Source organism: Dryas octopetala, chromosome 2 (genome assembly GCF_963921425.1).
Source record: "Dryas octopetala chromosome 2, drDryOcto1.1, whole genome shotgun sequence".
NCBI lineage: Eukaryota > Viridiplantae > Streptophyta > Magnoliopsida > Rosales > Rosaceae > Dryas > Dryas octopetala.
In genome coordinates this window covers 16,966,519-16,991,337 of record NC_141367.1, presented here as the reverse complement: position 1 = coordinate 16,991,337, position 24,819 = coordinate 16,966,519, and the positions used below count along the sequence as shown (strand labels likewise).

The 24,819-nt window shown below is 35.3% G+C and overlaps 1 protein-coding gene across 1 annotated transcript; it reads left to right on the top strand.

The window, feature by feature from the left end:
* Positions 1-14,779: 14,779 nt before the first annotated feature.
* ATR2 (P450 reductase 2) lies at positions 14,780-20,595 on the top strand. The gene is made up of 18 exons (XM_086230299.1): positions 14,780-15,348; positions 15,452-15,511; positions 15,604-15,680; positions 15,777-15,834; positions 15,957-16,040; positions 16,172-16,208; positions 16,568-16,637; positions 16,747-16,941; positions 17,035-17,127; positions 17,353-17,578; positions 17,684-17,767; positions 17,887-18,038; positions 18,542-18,638; positions 19,063-19,212; positions 19,306-19,383; positions 19,503-19,625; positions 19,722-19,835; positions 20,130-20,595. The coding sequence occupies exons 1-18, from the start codon at positions 14,992-14,994 to the stop codon at positions 20,208-20,210; spliced, it is 2,136 nt and encodes a 711-aa protein (XP_086086425.1). The 5' UTR covers positions 14,780-14,991; the 3' UTR covers positions 20,211-20,595.
* The last annotated feature ends 4,224 nt before the right edge of the window (positions 20,596-24,819 follow it).

Below are 24,819 nucleotides of genomic sequence, written 5' to 3'. Positions count from 1 at the left end.
GTGGCGATCTTGGTGTTGGTGTTGGTGGTGGTGGCGGCAGCGGCAGCGGGGGTGGTGGCGGGGGTGGTGGTGACGTTGGCAGCAGTGTCAACATGGTCGACACGATTTATTTTTCTTTTGTAAAAATTGGAATTTTGAAAATGACACCAATTTAGGTGGAATTTAAAGTTGGAATTTACAGTCTTCAAATTTCAAGTTTTTTTCCACCTAGAATTTACAAAATTCTGTATTTATTAACCCAAATAAGGAAATTAGAGCATGTAATTTCTTAAATACTGAATTTTGTTTAAATTCCGAGTTTTTTTCCTCCATCCAAACACACCATAAAAGTCACCCAAATCCACGTGATGAATTGATGAGGTGGGACAATTAGGCCAGTTTGCTTGATCAGATTCTAAAATGGGAATAACAATTGTGTGCTTTTACTAATTTTGCATATGAGAAAATTACAGATTTGGTCCACTTACTTTATAGCTAGTTCAATTTTGGTCTATGATCTTTTTTAAGTTCGATTTTGGTCCACTTATTACTTAACTTGTTCGGTTTTGGTCCATTCCGTCTATTTTAGATAGATGCCGTTAATTTGAGGGGTAAATATATAATTTTCTCATAAAAATTTATAAAATAAAAAAAACAAAGAAAAATAAATAAATAAAAAAACTTAAACCAAACCAGCTACTACTATCTTCCCCAGCCCTTCCCAACCACCTACACCCCCACCCAACCTTGCCCCGGCCCCCGCCCCTTCGCCCAACAACACCCAACTAGGCCAGCAACCGCCGCCACCACTCCCCCACCCAACCCAAATCTGAGAGAGGTGGCCAGATCGAGAGAGGGAAGAGAGAGAAAGGAGGTCAGGGAGGGGGAAGAGAGACAAAAGGAATAGAGAGAGGGAAGAGCTCGGGGAGGGGGAAGAGAGAGAGAGAGAGAGAAGCTTAGGGAGGGTAATTTATCCATGCGTGCTGCCACCTTTCCGCTAGTTCACCTCCACGCGCAACAACTCCACCGCCATTTCTCTTCTCTCTGCATGGCGCCACCGCCGAGCTCACTATCGTTGAAGCCCAGCCACCTTCGCGCAGTACCCAAGCCTCCTCGAGCATACTAGTCCGACTTGAACTAGCTCACTGCACCTCTGCTCGCTTCTAAGCCAGCAACTACGCCGGCCTCTGTAGACAACATCCAGCCTGCGTCGTTGGTGCGTCGCACCATCGTCGAGCTTCCTCTATCTGCATGGGGCCACCAGTTTCCTACACCAAGCATCTGCTGGCTCACGCCACCTCAGCAAATCAAAAAATTATGCCGTCGTGCCATGCCGAACTCATTTTCCTCCAGCTAGTTTGCAGCCCAGCCCCGCTGGGATCATCATCCCCGGCTTGGCCCCCAAACAACTATGCCGAGTCCTCTTGCTTGAGCTGCCACCGTCGCTGCCAAAAACAGCTCGCAAAACCCAGAAGATCACCAACCCGATCGTACTCGACCTGACTCGACTCGCGCAGCTCAGTTGCACTACCCCGGAGTTTTTCTGCCCCCAGCCAATCTTACCGCGGCGCGCCACCTTAAAGAAGTCCCTACACCTACCAGCTTGCAGCCAAGAGCCCAGCTACGCGAGCCTAGATCCAGGCCCACGCCGAGCTCCACTTGCGTCAGAGCTTTCTCCGTTGCCTAGCCCAACCAGCCTGAGCGCCAGAGTCCTTCCGTACGAACTGCCATGGTCGCTGCACCTTACATATTTTTCCGGCAAGGGGGCGGGGCCTGGAATGCGTTGGATGGGGGTGGAGGTGGTCGGGCAAGGCTTGGGCCTAGGAAGGGGTTTTTGGTTTTGTTTTAATTTTTTTTGTTTGTTTTGTTTTTATTTTAATTTTATTTTATAATTTCTTATGAGAAAATTATATATTTGCCCCTCAAATTAACAGCATCCATTCAAAATAGACGAAATGGACCAAAACCAAACAAATTAGATAATAAGTGGACCAAAACCGAACTTAAAAAAGATCATAGACCAAAACTGAACTAGCTATGAAGTAAGTGGACCAAATTTGTAATTTCCTCTTTGCATATTTTAGAATTGGTTTTAAAATTTTTATTTCAATAATTAGAACAACTCAAAAACTATAAATTTTGTACACGTTCAACTAGAAAAACTTTCTTGATCATGTCCAATAATTACAAGTACATAATGTACATTGAGAAGAAAATTACTCAGAACTTTACTTTCCACCATTGTGATTAGGGCACATCTTCATCGCCATAACAATGTCACCCCAACAGCATCTCCTTGTTTCTCCTACACTTAAAATCTTGAGAATTTTTCTTTAAAGAAAATATAATAAAATATTTATCCCTACACTTAAAATCTGAATCATTACTCTCTAATATATAAAAAAACATATAATTAAGAAAAATAAAATATGGCAACAACATCACATTACTACTTAATAAAAGAAAAAGAACTTACAGAGCACTAGGCATGTGCCACATGGCTTGTTGCGGGGATGTTAGCAACAAGACACATTGATTTCTATTTATTTCATCACAATATCACATGCTTCGGGTGTCTTCATTGAGTCATTGTTGGGTCACTACTTTCATTAGAACTAGTACAACTCATTCTTGGCCAAAAAAGAACTAGTACAACTCATGAAAATCGATCCATAGGGGTGGCTACCCAACAACCTAACACTTTAAAGCTTAGACATGAGATTCAGCCTTGTCCATACAAGTTGAAAATATATTACACACTGCTATACAAAAGATTAGCAAAAGAAAATAAGATCTTATGCTTAGATTTTTTGCCATGACATTGCCTTCATAGTCACAATGACCTAATTTTAAGATTTAGGATCAAGTGTTTAGCATTTATGCCATCTGTTGGTACCTGAAATCAAAATGAGTTATTCTCATTGAAGTGTTTGTTAAATGTCTAAAATCAGAATGAGATTTTTTTTTTGGTCAAAACAGCAATGCATTATATCAGCCCAAAAGACATATAAAATACAAAACAAGAATCTAAAAACTCACAACAGAAATTAACAAAAATAGGCTAAACAAAGCCCAATCAAATAGGCCCAACAAAATAACAGTTCTAACCCTAGGCCTAAGTAGTGGTTCAGGAGAACCACGCTGTCCAAAATTGGAAGAAAAGACCATTGTGGGGTGGGAAGGAGCAGAGAAGCCCACGAAACTCCAACATCTCATCACAACGGCACCGAGCATAAACTACAACCATCAAAAAAAGCCAGTGAGGCGCCGAAGAAATAGTAACCGAGGAAGATAGGAGTGCTAACACTCGTGCCGAAGCACACATCTTCCAACAAATTCACGAATAAATCTCTTTTGCCACGATCCAACCATCATTGCCGAAAATACAACAAACATGACAGACCAGGAGGTAGGGACCGGTGGAAGTAGCGATTGCCGAACACTTAGCAATAAGGGGCGGAGACTAAGGAAAAATGGAGGGAAGAGCTCCTAATATGAGCATCAAGCTCCAATCAAACCACCACAAGAGGGTGGAGCAGATAACACAATAAAATAAAATTGAAGAGTCACCACAAAAGAGGGTGAATGAGATAGCTAGTGATACTGATTTGGTATCAAATTTTAAATTTTGATGGCTCATTCTCATTTTCAAGCCTAGAAATCTCATTTTTGCAAAATAAGGATCGAGATTCCTAATTCTAAACGAGGCCTACATGACTTTTTGATTTCCTTGGTGCAAGTAAACAATGGAATAACCTAAAATGAGAAAGATTCTTATTCTTGTCATTTTCATTTCAGGTAACGTGTCATACTCACCCATATAAAGTTATAAACTCTTGACAAAATCCGATCCATTCTTATCAAACAGTGGCAAAGTTAGTGTCTTATACTTTTGCGGGGAGGAGGGGGGCCAATTAACAAGATTGGGCTTGTTAATGGGCCAATTAACATAACACTTCGACCCTCTTACACATGAGTTGTAAGACTGAAGCAACAGCCACTTCAGGCCTATATGTGGCTCTGCTCTTGCTATCCGATGTTGGACTTTTGTCCATGACTCTAGGCGTTATCACATAACTTGCCAAGCCTATATACTTGGGAGCTAATACAAAATACGTACATATTGAATCGAAATGGTTCGAATGAACATGATCGAGTTGGCACAGAGGTTTAGTGGGGGGCCATGCATGACCACATTAGGCCTATATAGTGACTAGTTGTGGCTCCGCTCCAACTATTCGGTGTTATTTTTTCAATATGTGAGCCAATTAAGATAACACCTTGACCCTAATACGCATGAATTGCATGAAAGCTTGGACGCCTCGGTCACTTCAAGCCTACATGTGGCTCCTCCATAAGAGATGTTTGATTTTTGTGCATGGCACTAGGGTAATCACACTGACATATATAACTGGGCAAGCCTATATATAGCATCAGTAACGACGTGGTCTTTAATCTAACTATTGTTCTGTAAACTACGAACTTGTATAGAGATTGAAAGACAACGATGTTGTGAATAAGGCCAATTAATGCTGTTACTACAAAAAGAAAGAGTTGATGAGATGGCTGATTGTTGGTTTGTTGTTGCCTTTAAGAATTGGTCCAGACTCAGACGCATTCATCATGCATACATGTGTTTTCCCATGTGTTGTCCCATGTGGCCACGCATTCGTCATGCATACATGTGTTGTCCCATGTGGCCACGCATTCATCATGCATACATGAGAGGAAATTACAGATTTGATCCACTTATTTTATACCTAGTTCAATTTTGATCCACGATTTTTTTTAAGTTCTGTTTAGGTCCACTAATTGTTTCATTTGTTCAATAAAGGTCCAGATTTGTGATTTTAAATCCTTTGGGTTGTGTTTTCTTCAATTATAATTGAAGTATAAGTTATATTTCATCATTTCTTAGTCATAAACAAATTTGGAGTATTAGAATCTAAGAGAATTGAGATTGGGTGAAGTTTGAAAAATTAGCAGTTTCGGGTACCCTACTTTGGGGTTAATTATTTTAAGTTTTAGAACTCCAATTTGAATGATCTTTATATGGTTGTAAAGAAAAAATGCATAGCTTTAAAACAAATATATGTTTGCTGAATTTGTGTGAGATTTGATAGGGTAAAAGGCAGACCAAATTTGAGAAAATAAATATGGACCTTTATTAAACAAGTGAAACAATTAGTGGACTAAAACAGAACTTAAAAAAGATTGTGGACCAAAATTAAACTAGGTATAAAATAATTGGACTAAATTTGTAATTTCCATGAAGGTGGTGAGTGGCTGGTGACAACACATAAGCTCATGTCACACTGCAAAAGCAATTCCTATTTCCTAATACGCAAAGTTTGAGTGTAATTGGGGTGTGTAAGGCCAGCAGCATATTGCCTCATACTCCTCAAAATTTCATAAACGTGGATATATGATCATCTTGTATTAATTGTAGCCTTTGTAGGTGAACAAGAAAAAGGCTTAATTGGGTGGTGTGGGTCATGCCACATGTGGCTCATCCAACTCCAAGTGGGTTTTTAAAGTGTGTGATGGCGTAAATCCTAATTAATGGTGATTTAACTTTCTAGAGTTCTTTCTAATTCTAGCTATGGCTATAGTTTAGGTGGTGAGCATCACCGCTTCTTTTAGAAGATGCCATGTGTCCAAGTAACTAACTATAGTTAAAATTGTGCATTTAATCATTTTATTAAATTTTTTTTAATTAAGACACTTTCGATAAAATTTTAAGAATGCTGTTATATGCATACCATTTTTTCTTTCACTACACACCCAATATTACTTCTTTTTTTATTTCTCACTACATACCCCCAAAATTTCCAAATAACATCATTTACACAAAAACAAAAAAAATTAAAAAAATTAAAAAAATTAAAAAACTCTAAAAACACCCTCAATACTCGACCCACCCCCTTCACACAGTTGTCGGACATCGCCGAATTCGTCATTGGCACACCTCATTCCTATCTATCTTTCTTCCTCTTCCTCTCTCTCTCTCTTTCCTCTTTCTCTTGTCTCTCTTCCCTTTGGAGGGTGGTGACCTTTCCGTCCACAGCGAAAGTGAGAAAGAGACGAATGAGATGATGCGTCGGTAAAGTGGGATCCGACTGTCGACGATGACGATGGCGAGTGGGAAGAGGTTGGCAGGAGTTGTCCATTGTTTTTTGTTGTTTTGTAATTTTTTTTAGTTTTTTGTCCTTTATGGTAATTTTGCATTGGATGAGTTTTGTCATTTCACAAAATAGGGTGTGTAGTGAGAGGAAGAGAGGTGTGCATGTAACAGCTCTCAATTTTAAACAGACTTTTGAACTTCTTCTCAGTCCCCACTCCTTCCCTCCTCCACTGCCGAATTTCTCACCAGCGACGTACGACAGTGGCAACAAACAAGAAATCAACATAACCAAAATCATATGTAGCACCCATCAACTATTTACAAGTAGTTACCTAGCTTTTACTAAGTGGAACAAGGCTAAAAAGCCCATCAACCACAAGCTTGTATTTAACATTTTTAAGCAAGTGGGTTAATTTTGTGGGAATAATGCTTACCATATTTTTATATTACATTTTTATACCATCTCACGTGTCATTACTTTATTGGATAGAGTTTTTCTTTTCCTTTTTTGGGTTTTTATTTTTATTTTTTAGTATCCAATGTATGAATACCATGTAAGTTGCCACATAAGATGGTATAAAATTATGATATAAAAATATGAGATATCTAGCACTACTGATTTTGTGGCCTTGGGAATGCATTCTTACACCATCATGGAGATAAAATTATACTTTTCATCAATGACTAAGATTCTCACCGTTATCAACTTCCAAAACATAGGTTTTTGCTAAATCATTATTATCAGAGTATGATAATAAGTAGAGGTGGGTTTTTGGGCTGCGATACGTCTACAGAGTATGTTTTCATATTGGGTTATGTGGGCAGAGGCTCCATCGAGCCACAAATTTTGTTACGGGGTCAACCTAAATTATCTATGAGATTAATGAAAATTGATTAGCCAATGAGATTGACAACACACATTTATTAATTAATAAAAAATACAAGAAAAAATTAACAAATAAATAACTTAATTGACAGTAAATCAAGAAAAAAAAACTAATTAGCTAAGCCATATTTGTTACTATTATTATTAAATATAATACTTTAAGAGGGTTAACAGGTTAATAAGTATTATATATAATTACAGATTTGGTTCACTTACTTTATAGTTAGTTCAATTTTGGTCCACGATCTTTTTTAAGTTCAGTTTTAGTATACTAATTGTTCTACTTGTTCAATAAAGGTCCAGATTTGTTATCTTAAATTTGTCCCGCCTTTTACCCTATCAAATCTCAGTCAAATTCAACAAACATATACTTATTTTAAAGCTATGTGTCTCCTCTTTACAACCATATAAAGATCATTCAAATCGGAGTTCTAAAACTCAAGATAATTGGCCCCAAAGTAGGGTACCCAAAACTACCAATTTTTTCTAAAAAATTTTCAAAATTTTCAAACTTCACCAAATTTCAATTCACTTTTATTATAATACTCCAAATTGGTTCCTATGACTAAGAAATGATAAAATATAACTTATATTTCAATTATAATTGAAGAAAACACAACAAAAATGATTTAAAATCATAACTTAAAAAAAATCGTGGACCAAAATTGAACTAAATATAAAATAAGTTGACCAAATTTGTAATTTCCTCTATATAATTAATATATATTTACCTGATACCGAAATCATATGGAAAAGATATATATAAACTAGAAAGTATCTATAGAAACTACATATTTTCAATTGTTGAAAAAGGTCGGTTAATATAGAAACAAGAGTTTTTCAATTGATGAGAAGGATCAGCTGACCTTGTGAGCCAATGTGGGGTTTTTTTGGAGGTCAGGTGCTGTTGGGTGGAGTGATATTTCGCGATCCAACCCAAAAGCCTCCATTTCCTTCTCTCTCACTCTTTCTCCGGTCTGTTACAAAGGGAGGCTGGCGACCTTGTCGATGGTGGAAAGGGAGATGAAAAGGAGAGGGAAGGAGAGAGAGAGAGAGAGAGAGAGAGAGAGAGAGAGAGAGAGAGAGAGAGAGAGAGAGAGAGAGATGGCAGAAGGGGGAAGGCAACACTGGTCCGTGGTGGGGCTGGTTACATCGACATGATGGGTGGGTGGTATCGGCGGCAGGGCTGCTGAGTTATGGTGTAACTTTTTTTTTTCTTGTACAGTGAAGATATTTTGAGAATATTAATGGGTTTGTAAGGCCTTCTACAATGGTGATCCCCAAATACCCAATACTCAAATCAATTTTGGGTATCAAAAAATGTAAAAATATAGTTTTTATTTGTTAGTAGGCCAGCCATTTAATTTGGTTTTGGGTATAGTCTATACCCAAAACTGGGGATAGCTTTTGGGTCTGAAAAAATTATGGGAATCACATTCCGGCCCATTGTGACTGGACTATACCCATTTTATACCCAAAAAATGGGTTTGGGAATCAGATTCAGGCTGCATTGAGGAAGGCCTAATTACGAAATACCTATTATGTCTTTATTACTTGAAATAATTTTAATAAGAAAATTTAAAAATTAATATAATATGATAATTATACATTATTCACTTCTGACCTACCACTTGTGTCCTACATGCCCTATTTTCTATTGTTTTATCACATTGCACAAACTTTACGGTGTGTTGATAGTTTTTGAGTATATAAATAGGTGAAGCTGGTCAAATCTAAGTTGCTGGTCGACACGGAAATTGACCTTTATACAATTAGCACATTTTATTATGGTCTTAATAGTGCATCATCATTTTCAGGCCTTTGACCATAACAATTTTTACCATGGAAAATCAACCGTACATTATTGTTGTAATAATACTCATAATATACATATATATATATATTAGTTTATTGCATATTGCATGAGGCATCTTGGGATTTTTTTTTCTTATTTTAATCTGCACAAGGTCTTGGACTAGATGATGATTGACGTGAATTACATATATATGATTGGCTAATGCTTCGGTTTTGGCCATTTCTCTTCTCACTCTGATAGTCTAGCTGCACTCGCAATTTGACAATGTCACAAATTCACAATATATATATATTATATTACTATATTTTTCTTGAACAATTGAAATTTGAAAGAGTAGTTTACAACGTTATGCATTCATAACTCTTCTCTATTGGCATTCTGATAGCTGATGGTCTTCCTGAACATAGGGATTGAGTTCTAGGGTTTTTAATTTGGGCTCTCTGTTCGATTAACCCGCCCCTTTAATTTCGTTTGTTGTTTTGTTTGGTTTTGATGTTTTCCAACTATTTGTTTTTAGTTCCTTTATTGTCCTTTTTTTGTTGTATTGAATTGTATGTCGTTTTTTAGTTAGTTTAATGAAAGGAAGTAATTAATTCACTGACCAAAACTGGTTAAATAGTTTTCGATTCCCAAAATATAATGTGCACAGTGAGTCTAACAAGAGATTCCTTAAATATTATTTAAGAAATTACTTAATTAAAGTAAATTCTCACAGTTGTTGGATAGTCTAGTTAAAAGGACCGTATAATTACTTACAATGCATCTAAGTTTGATCCTCTATTCCTCCAACTCAAAAAAAAATTAACATAAGCTCCCACATAGAATCACATTTTATAAACTAATTAATTATCTTTAAATTTATAATACATCACTATAATTGAAACAAGTAAACATAAATATAACTGAGAATTAATTCAATTCCAAAGAATAAGAATATCTAGTAACTTGTGAATGAGATCCATATAATCCAAATTCAAAATTTTGTATGATCCATGTACATTCATAAATGATATTGATTAATTCAACATTGGTGTAGCATTATTACTTCATTCAATATTCGTGGTCCGTATTAAATTATAGTTAACAATAATTAATATACGTATGGTTGTCTTTATTACAAAACGGGAACCATGGTTAATATCATTTAGTGAGATTGTGAATCCAAGTAAATAGTTCAAAACCACCGATTTATTAGCTTAATACTCTTTAACAATGACAGGTAGAGCCAGCAGCACCACAACATGAGCACCTAACTGCCAACCGTCAACATTGAACACTCAACGTACACTGAACACAAACTACGTACATTATTAAGCCATTAAGGAAGCATTACGTACCTATTAGCCTTTGAGCCAATTACGTCAAGTTCCATGTTGCAAGGTTACAACCAGATTCTTTATGGACATTTAAGTTCGTCTTAAAACCACTAAAGGCCAAACTTTGCCTATCGGACACGAATAAAACTTACCTATTCCTGGTATACCACCTGTGTGGTATCACCAGGAGAGAGAAAGGTGGAGGGAGAGAAAGAGAGAGGGAGAGAGAGATGGGGATACCACCTATTGGTATCTCCGGTGCAGGTAAGTCCTCCTCATGGGACACACTCTTGAATCTCCATACACTTATACATGGTTTTGACTTGTATGTGTATATATATATATATATATATATATATGGATTCTTGTGAATGGGATCCTCTCCACGTATCAACAGAGTGGGCATCTGGGGTCTTTTTCAATGAATTAACACCACTCTTGGAATGTGACTGCAACTTAACTCACATTAGAGTTTTGGACATCTTTCGGAGTTACCAAAAAGATTGGCCGGGTTCAGGGTTAGGGTTGGAATTAAAACCTAATGAAACATGCCAAAACAAAATTTTGTGAATTACTACATTTAGAAATCAGAATAAAGTTGATCAGTTAGCCAAAAACCACTTAGAATTTTTGTTAATAATTAAACAACACTACAGATTTTTTATGTTAATTAAAAATAGTTAATGTGAAAAATGAATGTACAGTATAAAATATACACCAAATGAAAAAATATGTTGTACCAAGCGGAGATTCTTTTTTATGCCGAATGCCGATCAATTAACTATTTTATTGATCAATCAAGTTCTCTATGGTCTACAAATCGCTTGAATTTTTTTTTTTTTTGTATATTAGTGTGACTGCATTACAGTTGCAATGTGACTGTCATGCAAGCATAGTTGTGATTAAGTTCATAAAAATTTAGGATTTATAAGGGTTTAGAGTTTAGGTTTAATTAAAGGTTGAAGCGCCCTAAAGTTTATAGACTAAACAATTTAGTCTAAACCTACAAAACAACAAATGAATTCATTGTTAGGCTATTTAATTCGATTGGTAGAATGATATTTTGGCTAAAATAAAAATTTGGTAACTAAACTAATGATACATATTAGTATTCAAAATGAAAAATAATGTTGGATTTAGTAGTTAAACTCAATGAACCTATGGCAAAAAAAAAAAAACTCAACAAACTTATGTTAAAAAGCCCTATGCAGGCTTTACAATAAAAAGAAATTTAGGGTGAGTTTAGTAATATTTTACAAAACGGTTTTTCATTTTACAAATTCAAAGAATGACAAAAATGCGTTTGGTTGTCATATTGAGAAAATAGTATTTCTACTTTACAGTGTAAATTCAGAAAATAACTAAATAATGTTTTCAGTAAATTTAGAAAATATAGAGAACACAGATACAAATAAAAAAAAATGCAACTAAAAAAAAATTGAAAAAATAAAAAAACATGTGATCTGCACCTCATCCCCACCTTGCCAGAACCACCTCTTGCAGCAACCCTACCCCTCGTTGCTGCCCACCTCACCCATCTTTCTTCATCTCTCCTTTATTCTTCTATTTCCCTATTTCTCTCTCTATCTCTACCTATCTCTCAAAATATATACTTTGTAATCTCTCTATAGTTTTCAATTTTCTCTTCGGTAAATGGATCGACTCCCCATAACATCCATGATAGGAAGCTCACGAGCCTTAACAACCCTTATATAGAGAAAATATATCCGTTCAACTAGATCATAGGTGCTTGCAGTCTTGTCTCCATTAATAATACAATCACCAACAACTCTTCCACCTCCAAGGTAGTTGCGCCGAGGTGGGTTGAGTTGTATGAAACTTTTCTCTTTTTTAATTATCTATTTTATGAAATTGGTTAATAATAATTTATAATTAATATCTTTTGTGAATATAATTATTTGGTTATAATAATTGGTTAATATTACATGTGTTTTCATTATTTTTGTTATATATAATTGTTTTTCAATTATGTTACTAGACACCTTCTCATATTTTGAGAATGCAAAATTTAATTTGTCATTTTCATTTTACAATATAGTTTTTAAAAAATTGTTCTATAAAATGTTACCAGACAGGCCCTTATGCTTTAAGTTATGCGCTTGAGTGCCAATGTAATTGTAAACAGAAACACTTGTGTAATTGTAATCGTTCTAATGCTTGTATACAATAATGCGAATTGTTCCAACTTTTTTTTCTAAATATTTGTATCTTACTTTATGTGTAATTACTTTACTGATCGATAAAGTATTTCCTTTTATTTTTAGGTTTTATTCTTTATTTTTTAGTGTTCAATATATGAATGTCATGTAAGTTGAGAAAAAATAGTTGGGAAAAAATGTGAGATGTCTAAGACTACTGCTTGTATAATTGTCAATCAATAACATCACAACTACAATAATATTTTTGCAGTTTTAAATTTGTTTGATCTTTGGATTTGTGTGTTTAAATTTATTAATTTATTGTATTAAAGTATAGTTATATTGCACAAGCAACTTATCACAAAAACTACTTACATAATTTTGATGCAATTGTTGGATGCATGTGAATAATTATAAATGACAAAGAGTTCAAAAATTAGAGAAATTACACATTGAAAATGTGAGGTCTTGTATAGTGGCTTATAAAGGTTTGAGCTACTATTTTCATTGCCAATTGATTTTAGAATGAATGCTTAGATTCTTTCATGGTATCAGAGCAAACTATTTAGGTGTTGTGCCAAACGGCCATACATGCTCCCACGTCGCCTAATATGAATTGTCCATGTGTTAGGCTTGAATGACGTCAGACGTGCGGGGGCGTGTTGAGATAAATATCTCATATTAAAAATGTGAGGCCTTACATAATAACTTATAAGGGTTTGAGAGATATTGACATCTACTTAAAAGTAAACCATATATGAGCATTTTTTTGAGAGTTAGATTGTTTTATACATAATGTCTTTCATTTAGACTTACTTTTCAATAAATCGAATAAAACACAAAGCCTTTTTTTAAACAAAGCATTAAAGAGGTGATTCTAGCATTCATATTTATGAAAAATTATTATGTATAACTGATATATCGTTATGTAACGTAATAAATTCACGTGTTATAATATGGTAAATAATGAGTTTATACTTATAGGGTCTTATATGATATAATATTAATAGTTTATTCATATTATAATACGTGAATTATTTATACTACTTGAGTGTATATCAGTCTAATTTGGATGAGATCTTATATAAAAATCTGTTATGTGAATTCTATTATATAAATAGAAAATTAGGATTAAATACCAAATATCAATAGTTTTTTAATAAAGCAGCAAGACACTAATTTTTTTTAGTTTAGGTACTAACCTAGAGTAAAACATTTTGGATTAGGTCACAAATCAGTTTGCTATGCAGTTGTGACTCTCGAACAGTTACAGTTGTAATTGTCGAACAGTCACAGTTGTGACTATTTAAAATTTATAAAAAATCAAAATTTTTAGAGTTTCATACTTTTGATTTAGGTTTGGGGGATGATATCCTATAACCCAAAGACTAAATATTAAAGTTTAAGCCTTACAAATATTGAAAAAACAATAAATCAATAAAAAAGTTATGACTGTTAGACAGTCACAGTACGATATAACTATATTTTTTAAAGTTTGTACCTAAACTTAAATTTAGTACCTAAACTGAAATGACATAAATGTTTTAGTAGTTGAAATGAAAAAACATTATAATTTGGTACCTAAAGTTAATGGACCTTTATATAAAATCTTCTTGTATATGTTGTGGATGTGAGAATCCATGTTTACTAAATGCTCCCCTAATAATTATTGATTGTTATGGTCCCATGCTGGAAAATCAACGGTTGTCCTACCTCCCATCACCAAATCATGTGTATATAAATTTTGCCTATAAAATAACAATGTTAGTTATTCCACATTTTTTCTTCCACATTTGTATTTCACATGATGTGTCATTACTTTATTGGAAGAGTATTTCCTTTTTCTTTTTTAGGTTTTATTTTTTAATTTTTAGTGTCCAATATATGAATGCCATGTAAGATGGTATAAAATTATGGTATAAAAATGTGGTAAGTGTAGCATTACTGATAAAATAAACAGTAATGCTACACTTATCATATTTTTATACCACAATTTCATACCATCTTACATGGCATTCATACATTGGATACTAAAAATTAAAAAAAAAAAAAGAAATACCCTTATAGTAAATTAATAATACATCATATAAGATACAAATGTGAAAAAAAAAAATGTAAGACAACTATCATTATTATAAAATAAACGCACAAGACGCACGAGGGCATCTAACGATTTCCCAATGATATTTATTCCCCCCGAAGATACAGACAGCTAATAGAATCTGTGAAATTGCGAGTCGCCAAAGAACAAGCATTTTTGTTGAAAACCTCTCCCTCCACTCGTTTCTAGTTGTTTTTTACTACCGTGGAGGTCTTCGAGTGTTTCAAGTCTTAACCATGGTTAACTGATTAACTCTCTCTCTCTGTTTTCTCTTTGTGTTCGTGTTAGGTGGGTTTGACACTTTGACCAGTCTGGTTTGGTAGGCGTTGGCGCACACACCCGCACTGACGCACACACTTCCCTCTCTAAATATATAACCACCCCCTTCCCTCCTTCCCCACCTTCATAAGAACCTCAGGGCTCAGACTCTCTCTCTCCCTCTCTCTGTTTTCAACTACCCCAACCACCACAACGCCCTACTTCACATTACCTACAGTTCCTGCAGTTCGTACGGTTCGTACAGCTCGTCTCCGGAATCCGGTTACTCTTACTATCAATTCCGCCGCCGGATTCCGGTCCTCATCTCCTTGGAACTATCAATTTCTTTATTATGGATTCGTCCTCCTCCAGCTCGATGAAAATCTCGCCGTTGGATCTGATGGCGGCGATCATCCGCGGCAAGATGGACCCCACCAACGCCTCCTCCGACTCCTCCGGCAGTGTCGACATATCCTCGGTCATTCTAGAGAATCGCGAGTTCGTGATGATCCTGACCACCTCGATCGCCGTCCTCATCGGCTGCGCTGTCGTCTTCTTCTGGCGGCGATCCAGTGCGCACAAGCCCAGGGTCCTCCAGCCTCCTAAGCCCTTGATCGTCAAAGAGCCAGAGCCGGAGCTCGACGACGGTAGCAAGAAGGTCACCGTCTTCTTCGGAACTCAAACCGGTACCGCCGAGGGCTTCGCCAAGGTCCGTATTCGATAACCACTTCAATTTATTTGCTTTACTAGCTTGTTTCATGCTTTACTTTGCTTATTGGATGGTGGTGTTTACTGTTTGCTTCCAAATGTAGGCTTTGGCTGAGGAAGCGAAGGCTCGCTACGAGAGGGTCACATTTAAAGTTGTTGATTTGGTATGCTTCAATTTCTGAACTTCTATTTTGTTTTTGAGTTTGTTCAATTTGGTTCATGTTTGTTCATTGTGTTCATTTGGTTCATTTGGTAGGACGATTATGCTGCTGACGACGAAGCATACGAGGAGAAATTGAAGAATGAGAGTTTGGCATTTTTCTTGTTGGCCACGTGAGTTCAATTCAAAGAAAATTGTAGAAAGAGAAAAAAATTAATTATTTGATTTCGGGTTTCATAAATAACATGCTTGATTGGTGGTGGATGTAGATATGGTGATGGTGAGCCAACTGATAACGCTGCTAGGTTTTATAAGTGGTTTACAGAGGTAAATTTCATTGAAATTTTGTTAACAGAAAATTTTAAGGCATTGTTGTGGTTGTGGGTTATATTTTAGACTGAAGTTTGATTGATTTTATTAAAATTTTTGAATTGTGATGGTGGTTATAGGGTAAAGAGAGAGGAGAGTGGCTTCAGAATCTTCACTACGGAGTGTTTGGCCTAGGAAACAGGCAGTATGAGCATTTCAATAAGGTTCGAAATGAAATTTAGTTTATAAATAAATTCAATATATTCATGCCACTCTAGCTTTTGGAGCTTGAATTTTACTTATAAATTCCTTGGTTTTCTGTTGCATTGTGTTTATTTTTGTCGTTGTTAATCAGGTTGCCGTGGTTGTCGATGACATCCTCATTGCGCAGGGTATGCCTTCTTTCTTTCTTTCCTTCTTTCTCTTTGTTATTTTGGTGGTCCTTTTGTCCCTTTCTGATGAAACTCATGTGGGAGTGGGACCTCGTGAATTTTGAGATGGTTCACATTGCTATGATCTTACGTTATCCCTTATCAGCAATTTTTTGGCTTTACAATGCCCTCAGTTGTTACAATAGTTTTAAATGTTTCTCTATAACAGTATTTATATGCCATTCGATACCCACATTTCAGACTATTCTTTACTGAGAGTTGATCTGCGAAATGTCTGCTCACTTCATCTGTGACACTTTCTTTTGAAATAAGTATGTTATTATTGTTTCACGAGCTAACAAGTATGTTCTCATTTTCAGGTGCAAAGCGGCTTGTTCCAGTGGGTCTTGGAGATGACGATCAATGCATTGAGGATGACTTCACTGCATGGTATTGAGAAGTTTCATAACCATTTGTGTTAATAGTATGAGTGCATAGCTCTTTTATCTGTTATATTTTAAATTCTTATGAATTTCTACATTGACTGATGATGTTCTAGGCGAGAGTTGATGTGGTCCGAGTTGGATCAGTTGCTTCGAGATGACGATGCAACAACACCTATTTCTACACCTTACACTGCTGCTGTATTGGAGTATCGAGTTGTATTTAATGATGCTGCAGATGCATCAGTAGAGAATAAGAGCTGGAATAATGCAAATGGTCATGCTGTCATTGATGCTCAACATCCATGCAGGTAACAACAAAAAAATCCACCTTTCTACGTTCAAAGGTTGCAACTTATCTGTGTTTTTTGTTTTTATCTGACATTTCTTTTTGCTGCATGAAGAGCTAATGTGGCTGTGAGAAAGGAACTTCATACTCCTGCATCTGATCGTTCTTGCACCCATCTCGAATTTGATATTGCTGGCACTGGGCTAACGTAAGTTGCTTTGGCAGGTCTTTTTTTCTCGCTGTTGTTTTCCTGTTTTGCTAACTTGGGTGCAAATGCTAATATAGTGGTGAACATAAAAGTTACTGACTTATTCTGCATTTCTTGTCTTCTGAGAATGGTACCTAATTGAGGCTTTAAAAGATAGTGGAAAGTAGAATGTCCACTGCTTATGTACGGTGCTTACCTACATGCTTGGCTTTTTTTCTTTCTCAGATACGAAACTGGGGATCATGTTGGTGTTTACTGTGAGAATCTTTCTGAAACTGTGGAAGAGGCAGTGAGGTTGTTGGGCTTGTCACCGGAAATTTACTTCTCGATACACACTGATAAAGAGGATGGCACACCACTAAGTGGAAGCTCCTTGGCACCTTCTTTCCCACCATGCACATTAAGAACAGCACTAACTCGATATGCTGATCTTTTAAATTTCCCCAAAAAGGTTGGCCTTTTCCCTCTTTATTTCTTTTTATAGTGGTTGGTTCATATTTTTTTTAGTTTTTCTAATGAAACTTGGATGTAACTTTGGGTACTTATTATTTTCCAGTCTGCCTTACTCGCTTTAGCAGCCCATGCATCTGATCCAACTGAAGCTGATCGATTAAGACATCTCGCATCACCTGCTGGGAAGGTAGTAAACTTTGTACTTTGATATTTACTAAGTGCGTTTTGTTATTAGTTTAGTGCTCCACTAATCTCTTATTCTTAGATGTTTGTCAGTGTGTAACTTTTTGTTGTAAACTTGTTCAGGATGAATATGCACAATGGGTGGTTGCAAGTCAGAGAAGCCTTCTTGAGGTCATGGCTGAATTTCCAACAGCCAAACCCCCAATTGGTGTCTTTTTTGCAGCAGTTGCTCCAAGATTGCTGCCTAGATACTATTCAATCTCATCATCCCCAAGGTAAATGATTCTTTCTTCCTCGTCTCAAATTTTCTCTTTTCCATATTTAGTAACTTCAATATGAGAGCCAGATGCCAGTGGTGTATTTCAGAAATAGAAGCTCTCTTATACGAGAATATTCTATAGCTGAGATTTGGTCAAAAAGACCTTGTTTCAAGCTTATTATATGACTGAGGAAAAAGATGATCTACATCAAATCCCAGTGCTTAGCTATCCCAGGAAAAAAATTATGAAAAGGAAAAAGAAAAAATATATGAACAAAAAATGGTTATTTTCAACAATATCATTAGAAAATCTAATGATCTCCCTGAACAAATAATGTTTTCTTTCAAACAAAAGAAATATTAACTCTTGAAATTGATTTTAATTTTAAAGGACATGGGAAATGTTATAAGATATAGAGTGACCTGTTTTACCTCTCTTTCTGTGGTTATATTTTTATTTTTATCGCATGTAATATATTTGTGAATATGTACTTATTTTAATGCAAATATATTCCACAGGATGGCGTCATCTAGAATTCACGTTACTTGTGCATTAGTTGATGAAAAAACACCTGCAGGACGGATTCACAAAGGAGTGTGTTCAACCTGGATGAAGGTAGTTTTATCTGTTTTATTTTTGCATTCTTTGGTGCTCAATTTAAAATCTTGAAGAGCTTAACAATTGTGGGGGATAAACTAATAGGAGAAGACCTCTCAAGTTCAAAAGTAGTAAATGAAGTATTCCTAGGTTTTCCTGCTTATAAATAAACTACAGTACCTGCAATGGATTTTAAAAGATCAATGCATTTTATGTAGAGAACTTGTTTTGTATATAAGCTGTCTTTAATGTAGCAACACTTATCTTTTTTTCTGGGCGTCTCATCCATACATGGATATGTGCTTGTTTTCAGTTACTATTTCTCTGTGTCTCATGTCTTGTTAGTGATGTAAACTTACTTGCGTAACTTCTAAACAGCTTTCTGATGTTTTGTACAATTTTGAATGGATTTTAATTATTTTCTTCTTCCATCCCTTTCCAGAATGCTGTGCCTTTGGAGAAGAGTGATGAATGTAGTTGGGCACCCATTTTTATTCGGCAATCAAACTTCAGACTTCCTGCTGATACTAAAGTACCTATTCTCATGATTGGTCCTGGCACTGGATTGGCTCCTTTCAGGGGCTTCCTGCAGGTATTTTTTGGTTGACTTGATTGTTCATTCACTTTGCTAATCAACTCTTCATAAGTCAATATCTGATCTACAAGTATGGATTTACTCTTTCAGGAAAGATTAGCTCTTAAAGAAGCTGGAGCGGAACTGGGACGCTCCGTATTATTTTTTGGATGCAGAAATAGTCAATTGGTAAGTATGCCCTAGAAAGATCTATTGTGGTTGTAGTGGGTGAGTGTTGGTGCATGCTGGGTTGTTTGCAACTTTTCATAATTTAATTATGAAAATTTAATTTACTCCTAATATCGCAGGATTTCATTTATGAAGATGAGCTGAGCAACTTTGTAGAAACTGGTGCACTTTCTGAGCTCGTCGTCGCCTTCTCACGCCAGGGACCCACCAAGGAATATGTGCAGCATAAAATGATGCAGAAGGTTTGGCACCTACTCTCAACTACTGCCTATTTCCACAGTTGACAACTTTTCTTAGTTAATTTGAAGCGATAATGACATGTTTTGGTTTGTGTTCAGGCTTCAGACATCTGGGACATGATATCTCAGGGAGGTTATATTTACGTTTGTGGTGATGCTAAGGGCATGGCTAGGGATGTCCACCGGACTCTTCACACAATATTGCAGGAGCAGGTATGTGAATTTGAGCAGACATTAGACTTACTGGTGTGATAAATGTTGCGTCAATTGTCACCTACCAATTTTGAAACCACCTACCAAGCTTAAAAGAGCCATATAGCTGGGACCTATGAAATTGCTCTTGGCATCTGAAGATGAAAAGATAAAATGAATCTGTGGAGACTGTTATTTAATGCAGTGTCCATACACCTTTCCTTGCCGGCATTTTAATTTTCACAAGTACTGTAAAATTTGCTGGATCATACAAATTAAGTCTGGTGATTTTTATTTATTTATTTTTAATTTCAGGGATCTCTTAACAACTCCAAAGCTGAGAGCATGGTGAAAAATCTGCAAATGAACGGCAGGTACCTTCGTGATGTGTGGTGATAAAACGGGGGAAGTTGAAGTATATCCCTAATAGATATCTATACATATATATCTGCCAAGGCTGAGTTTGGGATCAACACATTTGTGAGAAGGGTTGATGTTTCGGATGCCTTCCCTTGCCAGCCTTAAGGCACAATAGCTCGTGTTGTGATTATAGCAGTCAGTTCTGCGATTCTTTTTACCCTACCTACCCATTATTAAGGATTTTTTTGTTCATGTAATTTATATATATACACATATATATATAATAATGATGATATTTAGGAATAGATTATGGGCTCTAATTTTGCTTGTATGAAGTATGAACCAACAAGAAGGTTCAAAATTAATGACAGACAAATGTTCTTTCTTTCCCATCCGTAATTGTATTATCATTTTAGTTCAATTTTGGTATCTCAAGTACAAGTGATTTTCTCCTTTTTTTTTTTTTTTTTAAAGGTTTTTTTCTTTCGATTCAAGTTTGTCCTCTTAAATTGGATGGAATAATTCGGCTTTGGTCAGATTAAAGCTTCTATGTCATCATGAGGTGTCAAGTGCGATGTTAATCACTTATCTTAGCATGTGGGGGATGCACAGTGAATTTTGGGAGAGTGCAAATATGGACATTGATATTGAACTCATTCATTCTTCATACAATAGAAAGAAGAATTGTAGCTACAGCCTTCCATCCTTTTCTCTTATTATTATTCTGCAGTGTTGTCTCATGTTCGGATTTGTGTGTTTTTTAAATAATCCTTTAAAGATTATCTATGTAAAAAATTAATTTAATTAAATATCATTTGGTTATATAATCATATATTTTTGGTAATATTTCGGTTCACCATTTATTTATTTGATCCATTTGATCATGATACTAACAACATAAACAAATTTTTAGTGTTAAAATCAGGTTTTTTGTGTTTGACATAAACTTCACTTATTCATGTTAACTGATTTTGTTATTTTTACTCGCTAATTTGATGTTGGGTTTCAGTAATGTTCAAAACTATCACTATTAGTTAATACTTTATTTATTTCTGACTTGCTACCAAGGCAGCAAATAGCATTGAAGCATGATGTGGTGAAATAAATAACAAGATTTTATTCGAGTAAATAAATACATGTGCCAAATCAAAGGTCAGATACTTGAAACTTAAATAATGTATTTCCCTCAGGTAGCTGATGATATATAATTTAACCTTTACACAAAGTGCCAACTGCCAACTAAAAAATGATCTCAATAATTGGCTTGCTCAGATTCTGTCAGCTTTCAAAGCAAGTTCTTTTCAATTAGAGAAATCATAAAAGTCCCTTTCCGAAATATTAAAAAGAAAGAAATTGTAAACCTCTTTACTGCTGAAATGAGCAGTCCAAAACTTAACTAGAAATGCAGTTAGTCAAAATTTAAGAGGCAGAAATTATTCTCAAAAAAAAAAAAAAAGGCCAGGAAACTTGGACTAATTGCTTTTCTTTTCTTTTCTAATAATTTGGACTAATTACTTCAACTACTATTAAGCTTCAAGCTGCCAAAATTGCCATTAAGAAACTATAGAAACTATAGAAATTTAAACCATAGAAGATAAGAATAACAACCCTGGTCCAAAAATGATGTCAACAGTTTGGCAGCCCTGCTTTTCCATAATCAAATTAGAAAATATATTTAATGGATTGGGTCGGAAAGAATCTCAGCCACAAAGTTCCATAACAAATAATACAACAAATTGTTAATGCTTTTTTGAAATATTTTATCAAACACCTTGTTCATACTTTAAGAAAAATATGTCCAGATAAAGTGATAAACTAAGTATTTAAATCAAATTAATGGAGAAAATTCTGTTGTGTGAGAGTGATAATCGATAAATGGTACACGTCAGCCAATGCATAGAGGGTATGCTATTGAAGAAGACTTTCTATCATCACAAAATTCAGAAAATTTAGGCACCACATAATTGTTGAGAGAAAGATCTTACATTGAAAATATAAGTCTTATATAGTGACTTATAAGGATTTGAGCTATTTCTTATATTGCCAATTAGTTTTGGGATGAATGCTTAGATTCCTTAATAGTATCAGAGCCGGCTATCCATATGTTGTGCCAAACGGCTACACGTGTTCCCACGTTACCCAATATAAATTGTCCATATGTTAGGCTTGAGTGACTCCACATGTGCAGGGGTGTATTGAGAGAAAGATCTCACTTGTAAGGGTTTAAGTTACTCCTCCCATTACCAATTAATTTTGGGATAAATACCTAGATTTTTTCAATAATTAGAGAAAGGAGAGTAATTTTAAGGGACCCTCTGCACCTTACCAATTCAATTATGTCCCTAACTATGATTATCATTTTTACTTGGACATGTGGGTACCTTTGCACGCATAGAGTGGACACAGATTGTGACACTATTTTCTCACTTTTCTTGGGTCCCTGAAGATATCGTGTATATGAGAGCAGCCTGGTATTTCCATAATACTTGTGTGGTTGAGAACTCAACGCCATTCAATCATGTGCATCTAAGTAGAAGGACAGCTACAACTCTTTTGAGTTTTGAGGGAAAGTTGTTGGAATGATCATTGGTGATCCTTTTTTTTTTTTTTTTTTGAAAGTGTTTGGTGTAAAGGTATATCCGTATATGCTAGCGAGTGACTCAGCCGTTTATGTATGAGTCCGGCGTTTATTAAGTTACTAGCCTTTTGACATTTAATAGTCATGATAATTGACATTGTTGAGAGAGAAAGTGGAGAGGAGAGTGGGTTACATGAATGATAATTTTTTTTTTTGTTTGAAGTCCAAAACGAAAGTCCACGATCGGTCGACTCACTTAGAAAAATACGGTGACAGGTCGATCCATTTTAATGAGCCGAGCGCTCGCGGCACCTTCACAGCTTCACCTAGCATTCGGTACTGTTCACCAAACACTTGACAATTGACACTGTGTGACAGTAACTATTTGATTTACATAAAACATATGTATTAAACTGTTACTAATTGCCACTATGTGACAGTAACAATTTGCCAAGTTAAAAAAAAAAAAATCCCACCGAACGCTTGGTACAAAAAACACGGAAGCATATATAACGCGAGTTTTATTTGTACAAATTGTACATATTTATCATTGCAATTTTTTAGGTAAGTTTATTTATCATTAAGAGCTGTAAAATAGACTTTAGAGTAATTTACTGTACATGATAAGCGTTGTTTTTTTTTTGTATACCTCATTATTTCATTTTACAGTTTTACCCTTAAAAAAATATAGTTTTTATTAACAAATTTTATTAGAGAAAAGGTATGATAAGTTATCCCATTTTTATTACAGTTTTACCGTCTATTTGTGACAATTTGAAATCTCGCATTTTTCGTTTTTAAAGTTTCTTAATTCATCATATGCCATTGGAGAAGTAAAGCTTCACACATTGTAAGGTCTTGAATCACTTTACTTCAATTAATTTCGAGTTGTACGTTTCAATTTCTTTAAAAATAAATAAGAAATAAAGAGAAATTGAGAGAAGATTTTGGTGTAGCCGTGTAGGACATCGTAATTTGCTTGTCATGGATTTGAGCAGATTATTATAGGAATATGATTGTTCAAGATTTGGAGAAAAATATTTATTATGCACTGTTTTTCTTGGTCAAAAAAGGATGCTCTCTGATTACGTACGTTTTATGTGCTACTATGCTATTTGTGTTTAAAAACGACGTTGTTTTGATATTTCGATTCAAATGTTTTGTTTGATTTTAGTATTTAAGATTTATATTAAAAATATAATATCAACATAAAACATAAACATATATAGCACCAGGACTCTTTCTTGTCTCCTCTACGTGCATACTCAATAATGGGCAATTGCATTAGTCCTCTTGGATATGTTATTATTATGGTAGCCTAAGTTTTGACATTAACGAATTAAGTACTCATTAAATTGACATCACATAGCACCAAAGCAAACAGAAACATCAAATGCTCCCTTGGTGTCTCATACTCGATCTCATGCCTTTTATCAATGCTGGGGTTTGTGGACCGCAAGGAATTAATAACTTTATAATAAATGCATTGTTGGTGAGCCTCTCCATTTGTTTGGAAAAATGTAAAGGTTTGAAAGCGAATTCTTGGAGGCTAATAGATGAAAATGGCCAGTTCATGGCAGCAGGGGATCAACACGTACGTACAACCCTTTTGAAGGGACCTTGGGTTTAGGGAGGTGTTGCTGGAACTTGATGCCCAAGAGGTGGTGGTGAAGTTCATTTCTCATATACATGCCAAGAAGTAAACAAAAGACATGCAAATATGAGAGAGTAATAAGAAATTAATGGACTAGGGGCCAATTTGATATTGCTGTGAGGAAAAATAACTGTGAAGTAAAGTCAACTGTAAAGTAAAGCAGTTGAGTGTTTGGTAAACTATGTTTTCAAAAGTATTGTGATTACAAAAAATAGTATTAAAGTGTCTGGTAAATGTTAATGTAAAAGTTTTGTGGATGTGCATTATTACTAAAATAAAATATTAATTGTTGCTGTGATTTATTGCAGTTTTCAAAAACAGATAGAAACCTGCTTTCTGTTTTTGTTATGGGGAGTTGAGAATTGTGGAAGAAAATAGTTTTTAATTTTTTGACCAAACACCAAAACTGTTGT

Excerpts from the sequence above, each read along its gene's own strand:
- ATR2 (XM_086230299.1), top strand. The coding sequence starts at position 14,992 with ATGGATTCGTCCTCCTCCAGCTCGATGAAAATCTCGCCGTTGGATCTG. Across the intron at positions 16,942-17,034 it reads GATGCTCAACATCCATGCAG|AGCTAATGTGGCTGTGAGAA; the intron begins GTAACAACAAAA and ends TGCTGCATGAAG. Across the intron at positions 19,384-19,502 it reads GATGCAGAAATAGTCAATTG|GATTTCATTTATGAAGATGA; the intron begins GTAAGTATGCCC and ends CTAATATCGCAG.